The sequence below is a fragment of the Rhinoderma darwinii genome, unplaced genomic scaffold (assembly GCF_050947455.1).
Source record: "Rhinoderma darwinii isolate aRhiDar2 unplaced genomic scaffold, aRhiDar2.hap1 Scaffold_4293, whole genome shotgun sequence".
NCBI classification, from domain to species: Eukaryota; Metazoa; Chordata; class Amphibia; order Anura; family Rhinodermatidae; genus Rhinoderma; species Rhinoderma darwinii.
The window spans coordinates 34,159-54,680 of NW_027463813.1; the positions used below are offsets into that span (position 1 = coordinate 34,159).

At 42.1% G+C, this 20,522-nt stretch overlaps 1 protein-coding gene across 1 annotated transcript in view; it reads left to right on the forward strand.

Annotated features, from left to right (window-relative positions):
- Window positions 1–20,522, forward strand: part of LOC142711562 (uncharacterized) — a gene marked incomplete at both ends in the record, with an annotated part of 65,184 nt that overhangs the window by 19,228 nt on the left and 25,434 nt on the right. The window contains one exon of the mRNA XM_075848587.1: window positions 5,802–6,032. Coding sequence (XP_075704702.1) covers window positions 5,802–6,032 — 231 coding nt within the window. The remainder of the gene's footprint in view (window positions 1–5,801; window positions 6,033–20,522) is intronic.

A 20,522-nucleotide genomic window follows, 5' to 3' on the forward strand; every position in this document is an offset into this window, starting at 1 on the left:
GAAAAGATCAACGGAGGAAAGTTCAGGGGCGTCAGGAGCTAAGGAGAAGGCCAATTTTTGGGGCCCTTCCTGGAGCCGGGACATAATTATACCCACCCGCTGGCTCTCAGAACCTGAGGAATGAGGCTTTAAGCGAAAATAGAGCCTACAACTCTCCCGAAAGGAGAGAAAAGTCTTCCGGTCCCCTGAGAACCGGTCAGTCAACTTGAGGTGGGGTTCTAGAGGTGAGGTGAGGTGAGGGGCACTACCATGGTAGCATCAGGCTGGTTGACCCTCTGAGCCAGGGCCTGGACCTGTAAGGAGAGACCCTGCATTTGCTGAGCCAGGGTCTCAAGGGGGTCCATAGTAGTGTGAGGGACCAGGGTAGACTAGGTATATGGGCTTGTGATTATGTAATGACGGGGGTAAGGAAACAGACAAGTGAGCCCTAATCTACCCGCCACTCCGTCCCTGCCTACTTGCAACGACCCGCCCTAGGCGACGGGGTACAACTGGGCGACAGTCCCTACGCTCAATAAGTGCACGACAGACAAACAGACAAGGGTACACAGAAGCAAGGGAAAAGGGGCCGTTGCCCACGGCAACACCGAGAGCAACAAGAGTGGTGAAAGAGCCGAGTCAAACCAGGAGTGTATGAGGTACCAAACGCAGAGCAGGAGAGTAGTGAACAAGCCGAGTCAAACCAGGAGTGTACGAGGTACCAAACGCAGAGCAGGAGAGTAGTGAACAAGCCGAGTCAAACCAGGAGTGTACGAGGTACCAAACGCAGAGCAGGAGATTAGTCAGTAAGCCAGGGTCAGTATTAAGCAGGGTGGTCAAATGGTACAAGAAGCTGCAGCAGGGCCAGGAAACCAAACGAGAAGAATCACAAGCAAGGAGGAACAGGAAAGGCAGGTATAAATAGACAGAGGGCGGGAGCTAGCTCCGTCTGGCCAGGCTGTGATAGGCTCTCCCACTCCTAAGCCTGCCAGCCTGAGTGGTGGAAGATGGAGTCAGTCTCACAGACATAGAAGCAGGTGCAGACTGATTACCTATGGGCGTAGATACAGAAGCTGTGCCTGGCAGATCCTTAACATTGATGATTATTGGTCAGTGATTATGTGTCGGTGATTATTGGTCAGTGGTTATGTGTTGGTGATTACAGGTCAGTGATTATGTGTTGGTGATTACAGGTCAGTGGTTATGTGTTGGTGATTACAGGTCAGTGATTATGTGTTGGTGGTTACGTGTCAGTGATTATGTGTTGGTGGTTATTGGTCAGTGATTATGTGTTGGTGATTATAGGTCAGGGATTATGTGTTGGTGATTACAGGTCAGTGGTTATGTGTTGGTGATTACAGGTCAGTGATTATGTGTTGGTGGTTACGTGTCAGTGATTATGTGTTGGTGGTTATTGGTCAGTGATTATGTGTTGGTGATTATAGGTCAGGGATTATGTGTTGGTCGTTACAGGTCAGTGATTATGTGTTGGTGATTACAGGTCGGTGATTACGGGTCGGTGGTTACGGGTCAGTGATTATGTGTTGGTGATTACGGGTCAGTGATTATGTGTTGGTGGTTATTGGTCAGTGATTATGTGTTGGTGATTACAGGTCAGTGATTATGTGTTGGTGGTTATTGGTCAGTGATTATATGTTGGTGATTACAGGTCAGGGATTATGTGTTGGTGGTTACAGGTCAGTGATTATGTGTTGGTGATTACAGGTCGGTGATTACGGGTCGGTGGTTACGGGTCAGTGATTATGTGTTGGTGATTACGGGTCAGGGATTATGTGTTGGTGGTTACGGGTCAGTGATTATGTGTTGGTGATTACAGGTCAGTGATTATGTGTCGGTGGTTACAGGTCAGTGATTATGTGTTGGTGGTTACGGGTCAGTGATTATGTGTTGGTGATTACAGGTCAGTGATTATGTGTCGGGGGTTACAGGTCAGTGATTATGTGTTGGTGGTTACAGGTCAGTGGTTATGTGTTGGTGATTACAGTTCAGTGATTATGTGTTGGTGATTACAGGTCAGTGATTATGTGTTGGTGATTACAGGTCAGTGATTATGTGTTGGGGATTACAGGTCAGTGATTATGTGTCGGTAGTTACGGGTCAGTGATTATGTGTCGGTGATTACGGGTCAGTGATTATGTGTTGGTGATTATTGGTCAGTGGTTATGTGTTGGTGGTTACAGGTCAGTGATTATGTGTCGGTGGTTACGGGTCAGTGATTATGTGTTGGTGGTTACGGGTCAGTGATTATGTATTGGTGATTACTGGTTAGTGATTATGTGTTGGTAATTACTGGTCAGTGATTATGTGTTGGTGGTTATGGGTCAGTGATTATGTGTTGGTGGTTACGGGTCAGTGATTATGTGTTGGTGGTTACGGGTCAGTGATTATGTGTTGGTGGTTACGGGTCAGTGATTATGTATTGGTGATTACTGGTCAGTGATTATGTGTTGGTAATTACTGGTCAGTGATTATGTGTTGGTGGTTACGGGTCAGTGATTATGTGTTGGTGATTATTGGTCAGTGGTTATGTGTTGGTGGTTACAGGTCAGTGATTATGTGTCGGTGGTTACGGGTCAGTGATTATGTGTTGGTGGTTACGGGTCAGTGATTATGTGTTGGTGGTTACGGGTCAGTGATTATGTGTTGGTGGTTACGGGTCAGTGATTATGTGTTGGTGGTTACGGGTCAGTGATTATGTATTGGTGATTACTGGTCAGTGATTATGTGTTGGTAATTACGGGTCAGTGATTATGTGTTGGTGATTATTGGTCAGTGATTATGTGTCGGTAGTTACGGGTCAGTGATTATGTGTTGGTGGTTACGGGTCAGTGATTATGTGTTGGTGGTTACGGGGCAGTGATTATGTGTTGGTGGTTACGGGTCAGTGATTATGTGTTGGTGGTTACGGGTCAGTGATTATGTGTTGGTGATTACGGGTCAGTGATTATGTGTTGGCGGTTACGGGTCAGTGATTATGTGTTGGTGATTATTGGTCTGTGATTATGTGTCGGTGGTTACGGGTCAGTGATTATGTGTCGGCGATTACGGGTCAGTGATTATGTGTTGGTGATTACAGGTCAGTGATTATGTGATTATGTGTTGGTGATTACAGGTCAGTGATTATGTGTTGGTGGTTACAGGTCAGTGGTTATGTGTCGGTGATTATTGGTCAGTGATTATGTGTCGGTGGTTACGGGTCAGTGATTATGTGTCGGTGATTACGGGTCGGTGGTTACGGGTCAGTGATTATGTGTCGGTGATTACAGGTCGGTGGTTACGGGTCAGTGATTATGTGTCGGTGATTACGGGTCGGTGGTTACGGGTCAGTGATTATGTGTCGTGATTACGGGTCGGTGGTTATGGGTCAGTGATTATGTGTCGGTGATTACGGGTCAGTGATTATGTGTTGGTGGTTACGGGTCAGTGATTATGTGTTGGTGGTTACGGGTCGGTGATTATGTGTCGGCGATTACGGGTCAGTGATTATGTGTTGGTGATTACAGGTCAGTGATTATGTGATTATGTGTTGGTGATTACAGGTCAGTGATTATGTGTTGGTGGTTACAGGTCAGTGGTTATGTGTCGGTGATTATTGGTCAGTGATTATGTGTCGGTGGTTACGGGTCAGTGATTATGTGTCGGTGATTACGGGTCGGTGGTTACGGGTCAGTGATTATGTGTCGGTGATTACAGGTCGGTGGTTACGGGTCAGTGATTATGTGTCGGTGATTACGGGTCGGTGGTTACGGGTCAGTGATTATGTGTCGTGATTACGGGTCGGTGGTTATGGGTCAGTGATTATGTGTCGGTGATTACGGGTCAGTGATTATGTGTTGGTGGTTACGGGTCAGTGATTATGTGTTGGTGGTTACGGGTCGGTGATTATGTGTCGGTGATTACGGGTTAGTGATTAAGTGTTGGTGATTATTGGTCAGTGATTATGTGTTGGTGGTTACGGGTCAGTGATTATGTGTTGGTGATTACAGGTCAGTGATTATGTGTTGGTGGTTACGGGTCAGTGATTATGTGTTGGTGATTACAGGTCAGTGATTATGTGATAATGTGTTGGTGATTACAGGTCAGTGATTATGTGTTGGTGGTTACAGGTCAGTGATTATGTGTCGGTGATTATTGGTCAGTGATTATGTGTCGGTGGTTACGGGTCAGTGATTATGTGTCGGTGATTATTGGTCAGTGATTATGTGTCGGTGGTTACGGGTCAGTGATTATGTGTCGGTGATTACGGGTCGGTGGTTACGGGTCAGTGATTATGTGTCGGTGATTACAGGTCGGTGGTTACGGGTCAGTGATTATGTGTCGGTGATTACGGGTCGGTGGTTACGGGTCAGTGATTATGTGTCGGTGATTACGGGTCGGTGGTTACGGGTCAGTGATTATGTGTCGGTGGTTACGGGTCGGTGATTACGGGTCAGTGATTATGTGTCGGTGGTTACGGGTCGGTGATTACGGGTCAGTGATTATGTGTCGGTAGTTACGGGTCAGTGGTTATGTGTTGGTGGTTACGGGTCGGTGGTTACGGGTCAGTGATTATGTGTCGGTAGTTACGGGTCAGTGATTATGTGTTGGTGGTTACGGGTCAGTGATTATGTGTCGGTAGTTACGGGTCAGTGATTATGTGTCGGTAGTTACGGGTCAGTGATTATGTGTCGGTGGTTACGGGTCAGTGATTATGTGTCGGTAGTTACGGGTCAGTGATTATGTGTCGGTGGTTACGGGTCAGTGATTATGTGTCGGTAGTTACGGGTCAGTGATTATGTGTCGGTGGTTACGGGTCAGTGATTATGTGTCGGTAGTTACGGGTCAGTGATTATGTGTCGGTAGTTACGGGTCAGTGATTATGTGTCGGTAGTTACGGGTCAGTGATTATGTGTCGGTGGTTACGGGTCGGTGATTACGGGTCAGTGATTATGTGTCGGTGGTTACGGGTCAGTGATTATGTGTCGGTGGTTACGGGTCAGTGATTATGTGTCGGTGGTTACGGGTCAGTGATTATGTGTCGGTGGTTACGGGTCAGTGATTATGTGTCGGTGGTTACGGGTCGGTGATTACGGGTCAGTGATTATGTGTCGGTAGTTACGGGTCAGTGGTCATGTGTTGGTGATCATGGTTCAGAAGGTATAGGTCAGTGTTTATGTCGCTGATTATGGGACATTTGAGGGATAGTGAGGGTCAAGATCTAGGGGTATTTGGACCCACTAGGCCGCTCCGCCGTTACGGAGAAGCAGCTGGCCGAGTTACAGTCTATGCAAAAGTCTATGCAAGTTTGTAGCACAAGGGTACCTGAAATAGTCCAGATTGTGGCAGGGGCTCTGGCATGGATGGTACCGTAGTAGGTGCAGCAGGTTGCGCCAGATGTTGCGTATTACAACGGGTGTAGCCGGACACGACTCCAATCACTAAACAGGCTCAGGAACAATAACACAGCACAGGATACAGGATACAGGGCACGGGAACACTGGAACGGGACAACACTAAGAAAACTTGTGCAAGACTAACATGGGATTAACTAACAACGATCAGAAGGGCAGGGCCCTTGGGAATAATGAATTAATCATTTACATATGCGCGCGCTGGCCCTTTAAGGCTGGGAACCAGTGCTCGTCCTCTAGTGATCACTACGGGACAGAGTGGACGCATGTGCCAGCGTCTCCGGGGAGGGAGACGCCGGCAGGAATAGGAAGATCTGCGGGAGGCAGGTAAGTGGAGGTCGCGGTCCGTGACGGCGGCCGTGGCAGTGAGTGCGGCTCCCTACTTTTACATTGCTTCTCTTGTGTCTTTAGTGTATTCGAGCTGTGGAATCATCTGAGAGAATTCTTCAAGTGAAAAAAGAGAAAATAAATAATGAAACTGAAGATACAACTGGGGAGATTCCTGATGAGACTGATGACAGAGATAAAATACCGTCCCTCCTCCAGGACATCATCACCGCTGTGACTGCAAAACAAGTGTCAGCTCCTGCACCGGAGACAAGTTCAGCTCCTCCTCAGTCACCTGCCCAAATCCACACGCAGGTGAGAGTCCCAGGTGAAATATACAGGCATAGAAGGCTGAACATTTCCATATGGTTTGCACATTGTCATGTCATGTGGAGTTGACTGCACGGGCTCTTCATATACACTGACAGAATGTAAATCCCATCTCCATAAAACATAAGGCTCTATAATAAGGAACATGTGTGGCCCTGGGGTCCTGAGCAGCCCTCTACGCAGCCCGCACACTACAGACGCATCGCACTCCTGTCTGTCACCCATTACTTCCTAGGGGTCTCCACATTACATTTAAGATTGGGGGAAATCATGGAGGAATCAGCAGGGAGAAAGTGTGATATTCTCTGTATGAGCCAGGAGAGAGGTGCGGAGAAGAGATGTGGCGGTCTGAGTCAGCAACGCAGAGGTGAGAAAAGTAGTCGGTCAATCATTGATCAACTTGCCAAGGGGAGACGTGTAGATTGAGAACAGAAACAGGTCCAGTGCGGAGCCACGAGACACCCCGACTGGTAGAGGATTGCGAGGTACGACTTACAAAAGAATAGTAAATTAGCAGCTAGATAGATAGGAGGAAAACCAGCCATTGCCTCGTCCATGGGAGGACAAGCTCTGATGAAGTTGGTGATCCACATTATGACCGGCTGCAGAGGGATTGAGAGGAAGGAGCAGAGAGGTGACCTGTGGCCGTGGCAGGAGAGAAGATCATAAAAAAACTTTATATAAGATAATCAAGTAACACTCATGAAGAATTTGTCATTTTCTGGGTTCTGCGTGCCACTGTCTCAGCACTATGTGGCATTATCTAAATAAAGCATACACTATGTATCAGACACCATCTGGGCACCATATTACTGTATGCACGATGTACCTGGACGGTGTGTGGCACTGTATGGTCATTATACATATTTCTGCCAGACGGACATACACAGTACACACATACATACATACATACATACACATTACATACACACACAGTACATACATACATACATACATACACAGTACATACATATTTACATACACATTACATACACACACAGTACATACATACATAGTACATACATACACAGTGCATACATATATACATACATACACAGTACATACATATATACATACATACACAGTACATACATACACAGTACATACATGCACAGTACATACATATATACATGCATACACAGTACATACATGTACATACATATATACATGCATACACAGTACATACATACACAGTACATACATATATACACAGTACATACATACACAGTACATACATACATACACACAGTACATACATACACAGTACATACATACACAGTAGATACACACATACACAGTATATACATACACAGTACATACATACACAGTACATACATACACACACAGTACATACATATATACATACATACACACATACACAGTACATACATACACATTACATACATACACACACAGTACATACATATATACATACATACACACACAGTACATACGTATATACATACATACATACACAGTACATACATACACAGTACATACATATATACATACATACATACACAGTACATACATACACAGTACATACATACACAGTAGATACACACACACACACACACACACACACACACACACACAGTACATACATACATACACAGTACATACATACACACACACACACACACACACACACACACACACACACACAGTACATACATACACAGTACATACATACATAGATAGATAGATAGATAGATGGATAGATAGATACATACATACATACATACATACATACACAGTATATACATGCACAGTACATACATACACACAGTACATACATACATACACACACACACACACATACACAGTATATACATACACCGTACATACATACATATATACATACACATTACATACACAGTACATACATACACACACAGTACATACATACACAGTATATACATGCACAGTACATACATACACACATACACAGTACATACATACATACACACACACACATACACACACAGTATATACATACACAGTACATACATACACAGTACATACATACACAGTACATACATACATACATACATACACATTACATACACAGTACATACATACACAGTACATACATATTTACATACACAGTACATACATACACAGTACATACATACATATATACATACATACACAGTACATACATATATACATACATACACAGTACATACATACACAGTACATACATATATACATACACAGTACATACATACACAGTACATACATACATACTGTATATACACAGTACATACATAGACAGTACATACATACATACACAGTACATACATACATACATACACACATACATACATACACACACAGTATATACATACACAGTACATACATACACACATACACAGTACTTACATACACAATACATACATACATACATACACAGTACATACATACACAGTACATACATACACAGTACATACATACACAGCAGATACATACACAGTACATACATATTCAAGTACATACACAGTACATACATACATACACACATACACAGTACATACATACACAGTATATACATGCATCGTACATACATACACACACAGTACATACATACATACACAGTACATACATACATACACACATACACAGTATATACATAAACAGTACATACATACACAGTACATACATACATACACACACAGTACATACATACACAGTACATACATACATACATAGTACATACACAGTACATACATACACAGTAGATAGATACATACATACACAGTACATACATACACAGTACATACATACACACATACACAGTACATACATACACACATACACAGTACATACATACATACATACATACACAGTACATACATACACAGTACATACATACACAGTACATACATACATACATACACACACACACACACACACACACACACAGTAAATACATACATACATAGTACATACATACACAGTATATACATACACAGTACATACATACATATATACATACACATTACATACACAGTACATACATATTTACATACATAGTACATACATACACAGTACATACATACACATTACATACATATTTACATACATAGTACATACATACACAGTACATACATACACATTACATACATACACAGTACATACATACATACACATATACATACATACACAGTACATACATATATACATACACACACAGTATATACATACACAGTAAGTACATACATACATACATACATACATACACAGTACATACATACACAGTACATACATACACAGCAGATACATACACAAGTACATACACAGTACATACATACACACATACACAGTACATACATACACAGTACATACATACACACACAGTACATACATACACAGTATATACATGCACCGTACATACATACACAGTACATACATACATACATACATACATAGTACATACATACATACACACACACATACACAGTATATACATAAACAGTACATACATACACAGTACATACATACATACATACATACACAGTACATACACAGTACATACATACACACATACATAGTACATACACAGTACATACATACACAGTAGATAGTGTGATCGCAATGAGGTCACGTTACGCCTTGATCTCCATGCAGGTTCAAATCAGGTGGGGGGGGGGTGCGAGCTCGGAGAAGCAAAGACACACTGAGACGTTTCTCAAGGCAAAAATACTTCTGACTTTATTTGCAGAGACACAGAGTTTATATAGTACAAATATCACATAACTACGTGCAGACACACATTAATCATTTACATTCTTGTGGTTTCTTCCCTTGTGATTTATGTCTCTATGTACATAGTTCTTATCTCTTACATCTAGTTGTTAATCTGGTGTCTGGTCCTTATCTATCTTGGCTGTATGCACAGAACTCAAACATCATATAAACAGACTCCTTTGTGTCTGGTAAGTCCTTGTACGGGCCCCAATTTCTACTATCTACAGAATGTCTGCAAATCTATTCCATTACCTTTCAATAATACCCAACATATATTCTAATACATGTTCTTCTCTTCAGCATTGCACTCATTGAGGTCCCAGATACATTATACATATATTTATTCCATAACAATCCCTCCTTTTGTGATTTTACCAACACCTAAATTCCAATGCTACTTCTATCTCCTGATAGCAAGGCTTCGATCCATTTCTTCACTTGATTCACACAGGTATGTAGGTGGGGTAATCTCACAACACTCTTTCATCATAATGTATAGGCCTCTGATTGAATGCTTCCCTTATTTTGCAAAATACATAACAATTAAAACATGTAAGCAATACAAATAATATCATTAAACAAATCAATGGTTGGAAAAGCACATGCAGTATCTTAGTGGCAGTGGGTGAAAATCCTGTAAATATGTCATACCAATGATGGGCACTGGCATCTTTTATTGCTGACGATAAATTTATTACTTCCCTAGCTGCTATTGTAGCCAATATTTTCACTTTACTTAGAGTTACATTATGGGCTGCTATCAATTTCTTTACGTCTTTAGACTTTTGTAACACTTGTTTTAACTCTTCCAGTGGCAAACTAAAATTTCCATAGGGCAAAGGTTCAGGTACCCATACAGTGGACATTATTTCTTCTAAAGTAGGCAGGAACACTATAGTTTGGTTCCCCCAAGTCAAATGCGTCACATTGTATAGACATCCTGAAAATGGTCCTATGAGATTAAACTGGCTAAGGGTCTGCTTGTTGTTAGTTATTAGACATACATGCTGTGGACCTACTTCAATATAAACCTGTAGGTTATCTTCTGGGATTATAGTGAGTGCGCATACATTATCCTGCTGCTGCATTAGACAGGGTTCATATATCCCTGACTGCTGATTACATACATATCCTTGCTCTGTTAATTGGCACAAATCTATATTCCTCGTCTTATTTTGAGAATCTATGTGTGTTCCTTTCATTTCCAGGATACAATATTGTCCTAATAATGTCACCGGATCAATCATTACCATTGGCATAACAATAAATTTGCATAATAGAGTAGGATTTTTCACATGAAATGCTATTAGTCTTCCTGCGCACCATCTAGGTGTACACTCAGTATACTCAGGCTGGAACAATAACCACGTATCATTTCTCTCTCCTATGGGCAGAATGTCTGTCCATTGCCTAACATGACTCTTATATGTGGCTTAAAACTATCTCTTAAAATTGTTATCAAGAATACAAAATATCTTCTATTTCTTATTTGGCTATTATTCATACATAATATCATCCCATCAGTTTCTTTTATTACAATCATAGAGTTGAGCCTCTCCTTGTTGCATCTTTCATAAGTCTTATTTATCATTTCGTTTCTATTTTTACTGGTTGTATATTTCTATAGATACTGTACATCTGGTTCATAACAACAAAACAACAGCCGTCTCTTCTTGTATGCTAATGTTGGCTGTTTTGTCTATGTGAAGGTACACAGTCCCTCCATGTGGTCCTTTTCTCCAAGTCCCTTCGGTTGTAGTCACATTTGTAGTATAACACGGGGCATTGGCCTTACAGGTGTAGTTACCCTGCTTTCTATCCACTGTGGCATTCGCCCACCCTGTCCTGAACTGTTCCAGTGATTCTGTACTGATTACGTGTACAGGAGTAGCAGTTCTGCCTTTTTGTATAAGAGCACACGCAACAACCGCCGCAACAACCGCAAAGATCTTCATTCTTCTGGCTGAAGAACCTTTTTACAATGACTGGCGTGAATCCAGCTTGCCTTTCCTTCGAGCTTCACTGAGGTGCTTGTAACGAGCAAAACTTGAAAAGGACCATCAAACCTTGGCTCAAGGCTCTTTCTCACGTGTCTTTTGACAATGACCCAATCTCCTGGTTCTAGCTTATACGTCAACTGAATCAGGACCTGGAATGGAAGCAAAGACTTGTGCATACACCTTGGTCAATTGTTTGTTCAGCGTTTATACATAATCTGTTAGTCTACCATACTGCATTTGGAGCACCTGTGGAAAATAACATCCTAATCTGGGAGCCGACCCAAATAAGATCTCATATGGGCTGAGACCTGTTCTTTTTGTGGGCGTGTATCTTACTGAGAACAAGGCTAATGGTAGACACTCGGTCCATGGTTTCCCGGTTTCTACCATTGCTTTTTGGATTTTCAATTTGAGAGTCCCATTTAGTCTCTCAACCTTCCCACTACTTTGTGGATGGTATGGTGTATGTAGGGCTTGACTTATGCCTAGAGCTGACAACACATAGTTCATGATTTCACCCGTAAAATGAGTTCCTCTGTCGCTCTCGATCATCTCTGGAACTCCATATCTGCACACCACCTCGTTGATCAGTTTCTTTGCTGGGGCTACGGCTGTAGCTTTGGTTACTGGAAAAGCTTCTGGCCATCCTGAAAAGAGATCAATACAAACAAGCACATACTCATAGGTACCGACTTTGGGTAGTTGAATATAGTCTATCTGTAGTCTCTGGAACGGATATATAGGTCTGGGTGTGTGCTTCTGTGGTACTTTTACAGTTCTTCCAATATTATGTGTTGCACAGATCATGCATCCTTGTGTAAAACTGCTGGCCATCACACTAAACCCTGGGGCATACCACACCTTGTTTACCAAGTCCATCATTGCCGTTTTTGATTGGTGAGTCGCTCCATGTGTTATCTGGGCCATCATTGGGAACATTGTCTTAGGCAGGCACAGTTTATTCTGGCACTGCCAGAGGCCATCTTTTCGTAGCGTTGCTCCTTGGGCCGTCCACTTGTCTTTTTCTTCTTCTGTTGCTTGTCCTTGAAGTTTTTGCCGTAGTTCCGGGCTTACAGCTGGTCTTGTTTCCTCTGGATCTTTTATCTGACATACGGCTGCTAACACGGGTAGCTTCTGTGCTGCTTGCTTTGCCGCTTCGTCTGCCAGGGCATTTCCTTTTGTCTCTGGTGAACTCACCTTAGTGTGAGCTTTTAATGTTTACTACTGCTACTTCTGTGGGTAACATCAGGGTCTCCATCAAGTATTTTACAAAGTCTGCATTCTTTACAGGTGTACCTGCAGAGGTCAAAAACTGTCTAGCCTTCCATATGGGGCCATAATCGTGTGCAATCCCAAAAGCATATCGAGAGTCAGTGTATATATTTGCTGTCTTTCCTTCTGCATGTTGGCATGCTGCTGCCAGGGCCTTAAGCTCCGCTTCTTGTGCTGAGCGGGACGCTGGTAAGGAGGCTGCTTCTAGGACTACATCTTCGGTGGTTACTGCATATCCTGCAAGAAAAGATCCTTCTACACAATACCTTGAACCATCCACAAAGAGTATTGGGTCTGGGTTTTGGAGTGGGGTATCTTTCACATGTGCAAAGCCCACTGTTTCCTGGGCCATAAGGGCCATACAATCATGTTCATCAGTTTCAGACAAAAATTGTGACCATACTTTACCTACGTCTTCTCCCCCTTGCTCCAAAGGCAGTAAGGCAGCTGGGTTCAATGTAGTACAGCGGTGTAAAGTAACCTGCTCAGGAAGAAGAAGAGCACAGGTTAATCTCAAATGTCTTGCAGTGGACAAATGCTTAGGTTGTACTTGAGTTAGAATAGCAGTAATATCATGTGGTGGAAATGCCAGGACCAAATCTGAGGCCTTGTTTAACATTGAATTTACAGCAATGATAGCTCTCACACATGATGGGGAACCTCGGGCCACAGGGTCTAGTCTAGCTGAATAACATGCTATCGGGCTCTGCTGTGGTCCATGACTTTGTGTGAGAACCGCAGTGTCATGTCCATTTTGTTCAGTCCAGTACAAAGTATATGCTTGCGTAGAGGTACTCCATGGATTGGTGTCACAAGCCGCTACCAAACACAACTCCTCCTCATTCAGCTGATAATCCAAAATACTTTGAGAATCTCACTTCTATCAGGTTCTGCAAATACTTGATTAATACAAAAACAAATAAAAATAAAACATTCCCAAAAACTTTTCATCAAATTAACAATGTCCAGACAAGTTTTGTTTTGCCTTCTCCCTCATCTAAATCCATAAAGACTCGTGTGAGTGACGTCACATCGCCTCCTGTGTAACTTTGCTGGAGGGGGATGGTCTCTTACACATAAACCACAATTGTACCTGATCAGTTCCTTCACCCTTCCCCCCTTTGTAGACTCTGCGAGAGTGATGTAGCAGAGTTCACAACTACATCTCAACATAACACTAATTTAACCTCCTGTAATGTACAACAGCCTGAAACAAAAATGACTTTTTCCTGACAAACATTTGATCTTTACAATGACATAACTCATGTGTGAAATCAAAAACAAAACAATTGTAGTTAGTTATTCAATAAAACAGAAAATATTATCTCTGATCACATTAATTACTGCAAACCAATAAACAGTATAACGGTGGGGTCACATACATTTTCAAAACCCCCCCGTGTCTCACAGTATCTGTAGTTTAATACGTCTGAATTATCAAAACACATGAAATCTGATCACATCATAACACATAAATATCGTAACTTTTATAACCAACAGCGCTTGCGCAAAAGAGAAGAAATTTATTTCAGTTTGTAGACATTACTGACATATATATATCTCAGCAGTGCATATTGAGATCCCTTTGTCTCATCAGCCCTGGAGACTGCACCCAGTCAGCCCCCCTCCTCCTCCTCCCAAACACAGCACACTTTAGGGGGGAGGGAGGGGGGTCACACACTCACAGCTTCTCACAACTTCTCACAACTTAACACTTTCAATGCCGGCAAAACAACATACGTATCTGCAATCATTCATCACACCATTGTATAGGAATTATCTACGTTAATGTTTAACCGTACAATCTGTCGGCCACCATCTCTATATTATGATGACGTGTTGTTTCATCAGTGAACTAGACTGGAACTTCTGTAAATAGAAAAGACACTACAAATGACAAAATTAACAAGGTGATTATTTCATACTGATTTGGATGGGCTGGGCGTGGCCACATCAGGGGCAGGGGGGGGGCAGCCTCTCCCATTGGAAACAGTGCGCAGGGGGTTTCCCACCAACAATGAGGACACACTCAACATGAGGTACGGACGCCATTACCGGGCGTCGGCTGGTCCTGTTTTCTAATACATACAATACATTTCTTATTCCTAACTTCCTCTTCTGCAAATCCCTCTAAAGCACTTTCCATCAACTTTCTACCTTCCAACTTCCCTTTGTTCTCCAGAATACCTTTTGCCCAATCTGCGGCTTGGAGCCGCCCTCCTCTTTTTCCCTCTGCCAGTTTTCATGCCTTGATCAGGGCAAGCAATTCTGCACTCTGTGCAGAATGTATGCCAGGATCAAGGGTCTCATCATATAAGACAGAGGTGTCTGGTGGTTTGGCTGTGAAGGACTGCTTATACATTATTACATTTATCACTTTTCCTGATTCAATCTACAAAATGACACAAAGTCATACAAAATATCTATATCAGCATTTAATGTTGTGTCCATTCATTTCAAGAACAAGATTACATTTCTTATCTCACCAGCAGCTGTTCTTCACCTCCCCCTTCTCTTATCACACTAGTTGATTCTAAATTATACCATATGGGAATTTACTATAAGGTCATTTGCAACTTTAAAACAGCTACTACTTCTATACCTCCCTTTGCTTTAAACTTTACTTTATAAAATATGAATTTCCTCTGACAACCTCCTCGTACTACTTCTTCTGACACTTTTCTCAATGCTTCTGCTTTCCCCTGTAACTTTTTATCTTTCAACCATCCACGTTTTGTGTCACAACATTCATTCCATTTTTCTGCGTCTAACCGTCCATGGGATTCTAGACCACATGCTTTCATTAATTTAATTTTTTTTTTTTTTTTTTTTTATTTATTTATTTATTATTTTGTTCCCTGCGTTGCCTTTTTACCTTCTCTTTCTGCTACTACCTGTTTGGCGGTTTGTCCTTTGGGGTGCTCATCTCATACTCTTGTTACAGATTCTAGCTACTGACAGATGAATTCCATTCTCATCTGTTTTATACAGTTTCTAGTTTCCGTACTTACTCCTGTTACAGATTTTAGCTGACAGACGAATTCCATTCTCATCTGTTTTAGACAGTTTCTAGTCTCCGTACTTAAAGGCATGGTGTCGCCCCAAAAACATGTTTTTTTTTTAAAATTTAAACATTTAGTGTGTGGGTGATAAAACATTGTTCAAATTTTTTTTATTTTTTTCGCGAGTCAGGAAATATTATAAATTTTTTCAAATTTATAATACTACCCATTTTTGGTCACTAGATGGAGCTGTTTGGAGCTAGTTCCCAAAATTGCAGCATTGCAACATTGGGTTAAAAGCTATCGCTCTAGTGAGCGCTCAGCATCCCCCCCTCCTTTATCCTGGCTAGTGCCGGGATAAACGAGGGGTTTGAAAGGTTTAACCTGCTACACTGTGCGTCGCCATTTTTTGAGGTAACCCACAGTGTAGTAGGTTTACATGCAGTAGTAAACACACACAAACACTAACATACATTGAAATCGCTTACCTGCTCCTGCCGCCGCGGCCCGTCCGCTCCCTTTGCTGCCGCTGTTCCATGTGCACTTGTCCGGAAGCCGCGACCGGAAGTAGTAATATTACTGTCCGGCCGCGACTTCCGGTCCACAGGAAAATGGCGCCGGACGGCGCCAATTTCGAATAGGACTGTGTGGGAGCGGCGCATGCGCAGTTCCCACACAGACGCCGTACACGGCAGTCAATGGGACGGGAGCCGTTCGCAGTCCCTATGGGACTGTGGCTGCCGTATTCCATGTCTGTGTGTGTCGTTAATCGACACACACAGAAATGGAACAAAAAATGGCAGCCCCCATAGGGAAAAAAAAGTGTGAAAAAAAGAAACAGTAAAACACAAACACACAAATGAAAATAAACGTTTATATTAAGGCACTAACATCTTTAACATATTAATAAAATATTTGTGATGACACTGTTCCTTTAATAGGGACACCAGTTCCCCATTGTCTAGTTATAAGTGGTCGCCTATAGGCAGACCCTAAGTTATGTAGGGGGTAGTTTTCCTGATAGGTGAATTTCTGGATTTACGATCCCCTAGTAAGCTTACACCCTTTTAACAGGTGCTTGCTCACCCATATGCCATACCTCAAACTCTCGTTTGCCGTGACTGTTTCCCATAGCCCTGCTATGATGGAGGGGACTCTTACCCTTCTCTCTCAGTTTTTATCTTCACTAACAAACACTATGGCTATTGGCTGTTAGGGAAAGTCCCACACTACCTTTCTCACCTATTTTATACAGTTACTTATCCCCTCAAAACCCTTTTAAACCTTCTTCTACTCTGGCCAGAGAATTAAATTCCTTTTATAACTAGCTTACTTTCTTCTTATTCACTTTAAACACCACTGAAGGAGATATCCTCCACACCATAACAGTAATATGACAAATATTCCTGATCCAAATAATAAGGCAAACGTAAAATCAAGCTGTTCATTTGACATGCCGGATTATCGGATTGCAGAAAATTCTGGAATTTTGAGCTGAAAATCAGTGCATGATAATCCCCGCAAGTACCTCAATGCTGTACACACATTTTCGGTATTTTGCCGGATTATCAGATTGCACAAAATTTTCGATTTCCGGGCTAAAATTTAGCCTATCATAATCCCCATAGTCACCTGAAGCATGTACACATGTTTCTGGTAATTTGCCGGATTATCGGAAGTTTTTTTCCAAAAAACAATTTCCTTATTCTAAAATGCATTTGTGACACAAAACTGGGTTTCTACAACATTCATACAAATACTGTCATGGAGATCAGGCACTTTATCCTGAGGGTAGGATTACATATAGACTTGACCAGATTTTTACACTAAAAACACCCTCATGTGGCCCCTCTATCCCTCAGGAGTACTACCGGGAAGGTGACCTACCAGACAGGAAGGTGCAGAGCAGAGTTTGTAAGAATTAAGTCTTCTTACCTTGCTGCAGCAGTGGTCTGCACGTTCCTTCGTCCGGGTGGTCGCCACTCTAGTCCCGGGAGATCCCCTAGGTGGGGTGCCGTCCTTCTGGTCAAGTCCCTGGTTCGGGCGCCAATTTCTGTGATCGCAATGAGGTCACGTTACGCCTTGATCTCCATGCAGGTTCAAATCAGGTGGGGGGGGGGTGCGAGCTCGGAGAAGCAAAGACACACTGAGACGTTTCTCAAAGTAAAAATCCTTCTGACTTTATTTGCAGAGACACAGAGTTTATATAGTACAAATATCACATAACTACGTGCAGACACACATGAATCATTTACATTCTTGTGGTTTCTTCCCTCGTGATTTATGTCTCTATGTACATAGTTCTTATCTCTTACATCTAGTTGTTAATCTGGTGTCTGGTCCTTATCTATCTTGGCTGTATGCACAGAACTCAAACATCATATAAACAGACTCCTTTGTGTCTGGTAAGTCCTTGTACGGGCCCCAATTTCTACTATCTACAGAATGTCTGCAAATCTATTCCATTACCTTTCAATAATACCCAACATATATTCTAATACATGTTCTTCTCTTCACCATTGCACTCATTGAGGTCCCAGATACATTATACATATATTTATTCCATAACAATAGATACATACATACATACATACATACATACATACATACATACACAGTACATACATACACAGTACATACATACACACATACACAGTACATACATACACAAATACACAGTACATACATACATACACAGTACATACATACATACATACATACACAGTACATACATACACAGTACATACATACACACACAGTAAATACATACATACACAGTACATACATACATACATACATAGTATATACATACACAGTACATACATAGTACATACATACATACACAGTACATACACAGTACATACATAGTGCACACACACACACACACACACACACACACACACACACACAGTACATACATACATACATACATACATACATACATACACTACCGTTCAAAAGTTTGGGGTCACCCAGACAATTTTGTGTTTTCCATGAAAACTCACACTTGTATTTATCAAATGAGTTGCAAAATGACTAGAAAATCCAGTCTAGACATTGACAAGGTTAGAAATAATAATTTTCTCCTTCAGACTTTGCTTTCGTCGCTCCATTTGCATCAATTCCAGCATTGCAGACCTTTGGCATTCGAGCTGTTAATTTGCTGAGGTCATCGGGAGACATTTCCCCCCATGCTTCCAGAAGCCCCTCCCACAAGTTGGATTGGCTTGATGGGCACTTCTTGCGCACCATACGGTCAAGCTCCTCCCACAACAGCTCTATGGGGTTGAGATCTGGTGACTGCGCTGGCCACTCCATTACAGATAGAATACCGGCTGCCGGCTTCTTCCCTAAATAGTTCTTGCATCATTTGGAGGTGCTTTGGGTCATTGCCCTGTTGTAGGATGAAATTGGCTCCAATCAAGCGCTGTCCACAGGGTATGGCATGGCGTTGCGGAGTGATCGCCTTCCTTATTCACAATCCCTTTTACCTTGTACAAATCTCCCACTTTACCCCAGACCATCACATGACCTCCACCATGCTTGACAGATGGCGTCAGGCACTCTTCCAGCATCTTTTCAGTTGTTCTGCGTCTCACAAATGTTCTTCTGTGTGATCCAAACACCTCAAACTTCCATTCGTCCGTCCATAACACTTTTTTCCAATCTTCCTCTGTCCAATGTCTGTGGCTTTTGCCCATATTAATCTTTCCCTTTTATTAGCCAGTCTCACATATGGCGCTTTCTTTGCCACTCTGCCCTGAAGGCCAGCATCCCGGAGTCGCCTCTTCACTGTAGATGTTGACACTGGCGTTTTGTGGGTACTATTTAATGAAGCTGCCAGTTGAGGACCTGTGAGGCGTCTATTTCTCACACTAGAGACTCTAATGTACTTGTTTTGTTGCTCAGTTGTGCAGCGGGGCCTCCCACTTCTCTTTCTACTCTGGTTAGAGCCTGTGTGTGCTGTCCTCTGAAGGGAGTAGTACACACCGTTGTAGGAAATCTTCAGTTTCTTGGCAATTTCTCGCATGGAATAGCCTTAATTTCTAAGAACAAGAATAGACTGTCGAGTTTCACATGAAAGCTCTCTTTTTCTAGCCATTTTGAGAGTTTAATCGAACCCACAAATGTAATGCTCCAGATTCTCAACTAGCTCAAAGGAAGGTCAGTTTTATAGCTCCTCTAAACAGCAAAACTGTTTACAGCGGTGCTAACATAATTGCACAAGGGTTTTCAAGTGTTTTCTAATCATCTATTAGCCGTCTAACACAGTCAGCAAACACAATGTACCATTAGAACACTGGAGTGATGGTTGCTGGAAATGGGCCTCTATACACATATGTAGATATTGCATTAAAAACCAGATGTTTGCAGCTAGAATAGTCATTTAGCACATTAACAATGTATAGAGTGGATTTCTGATTCATTTCATGTTATCTTCATTGAAAAAA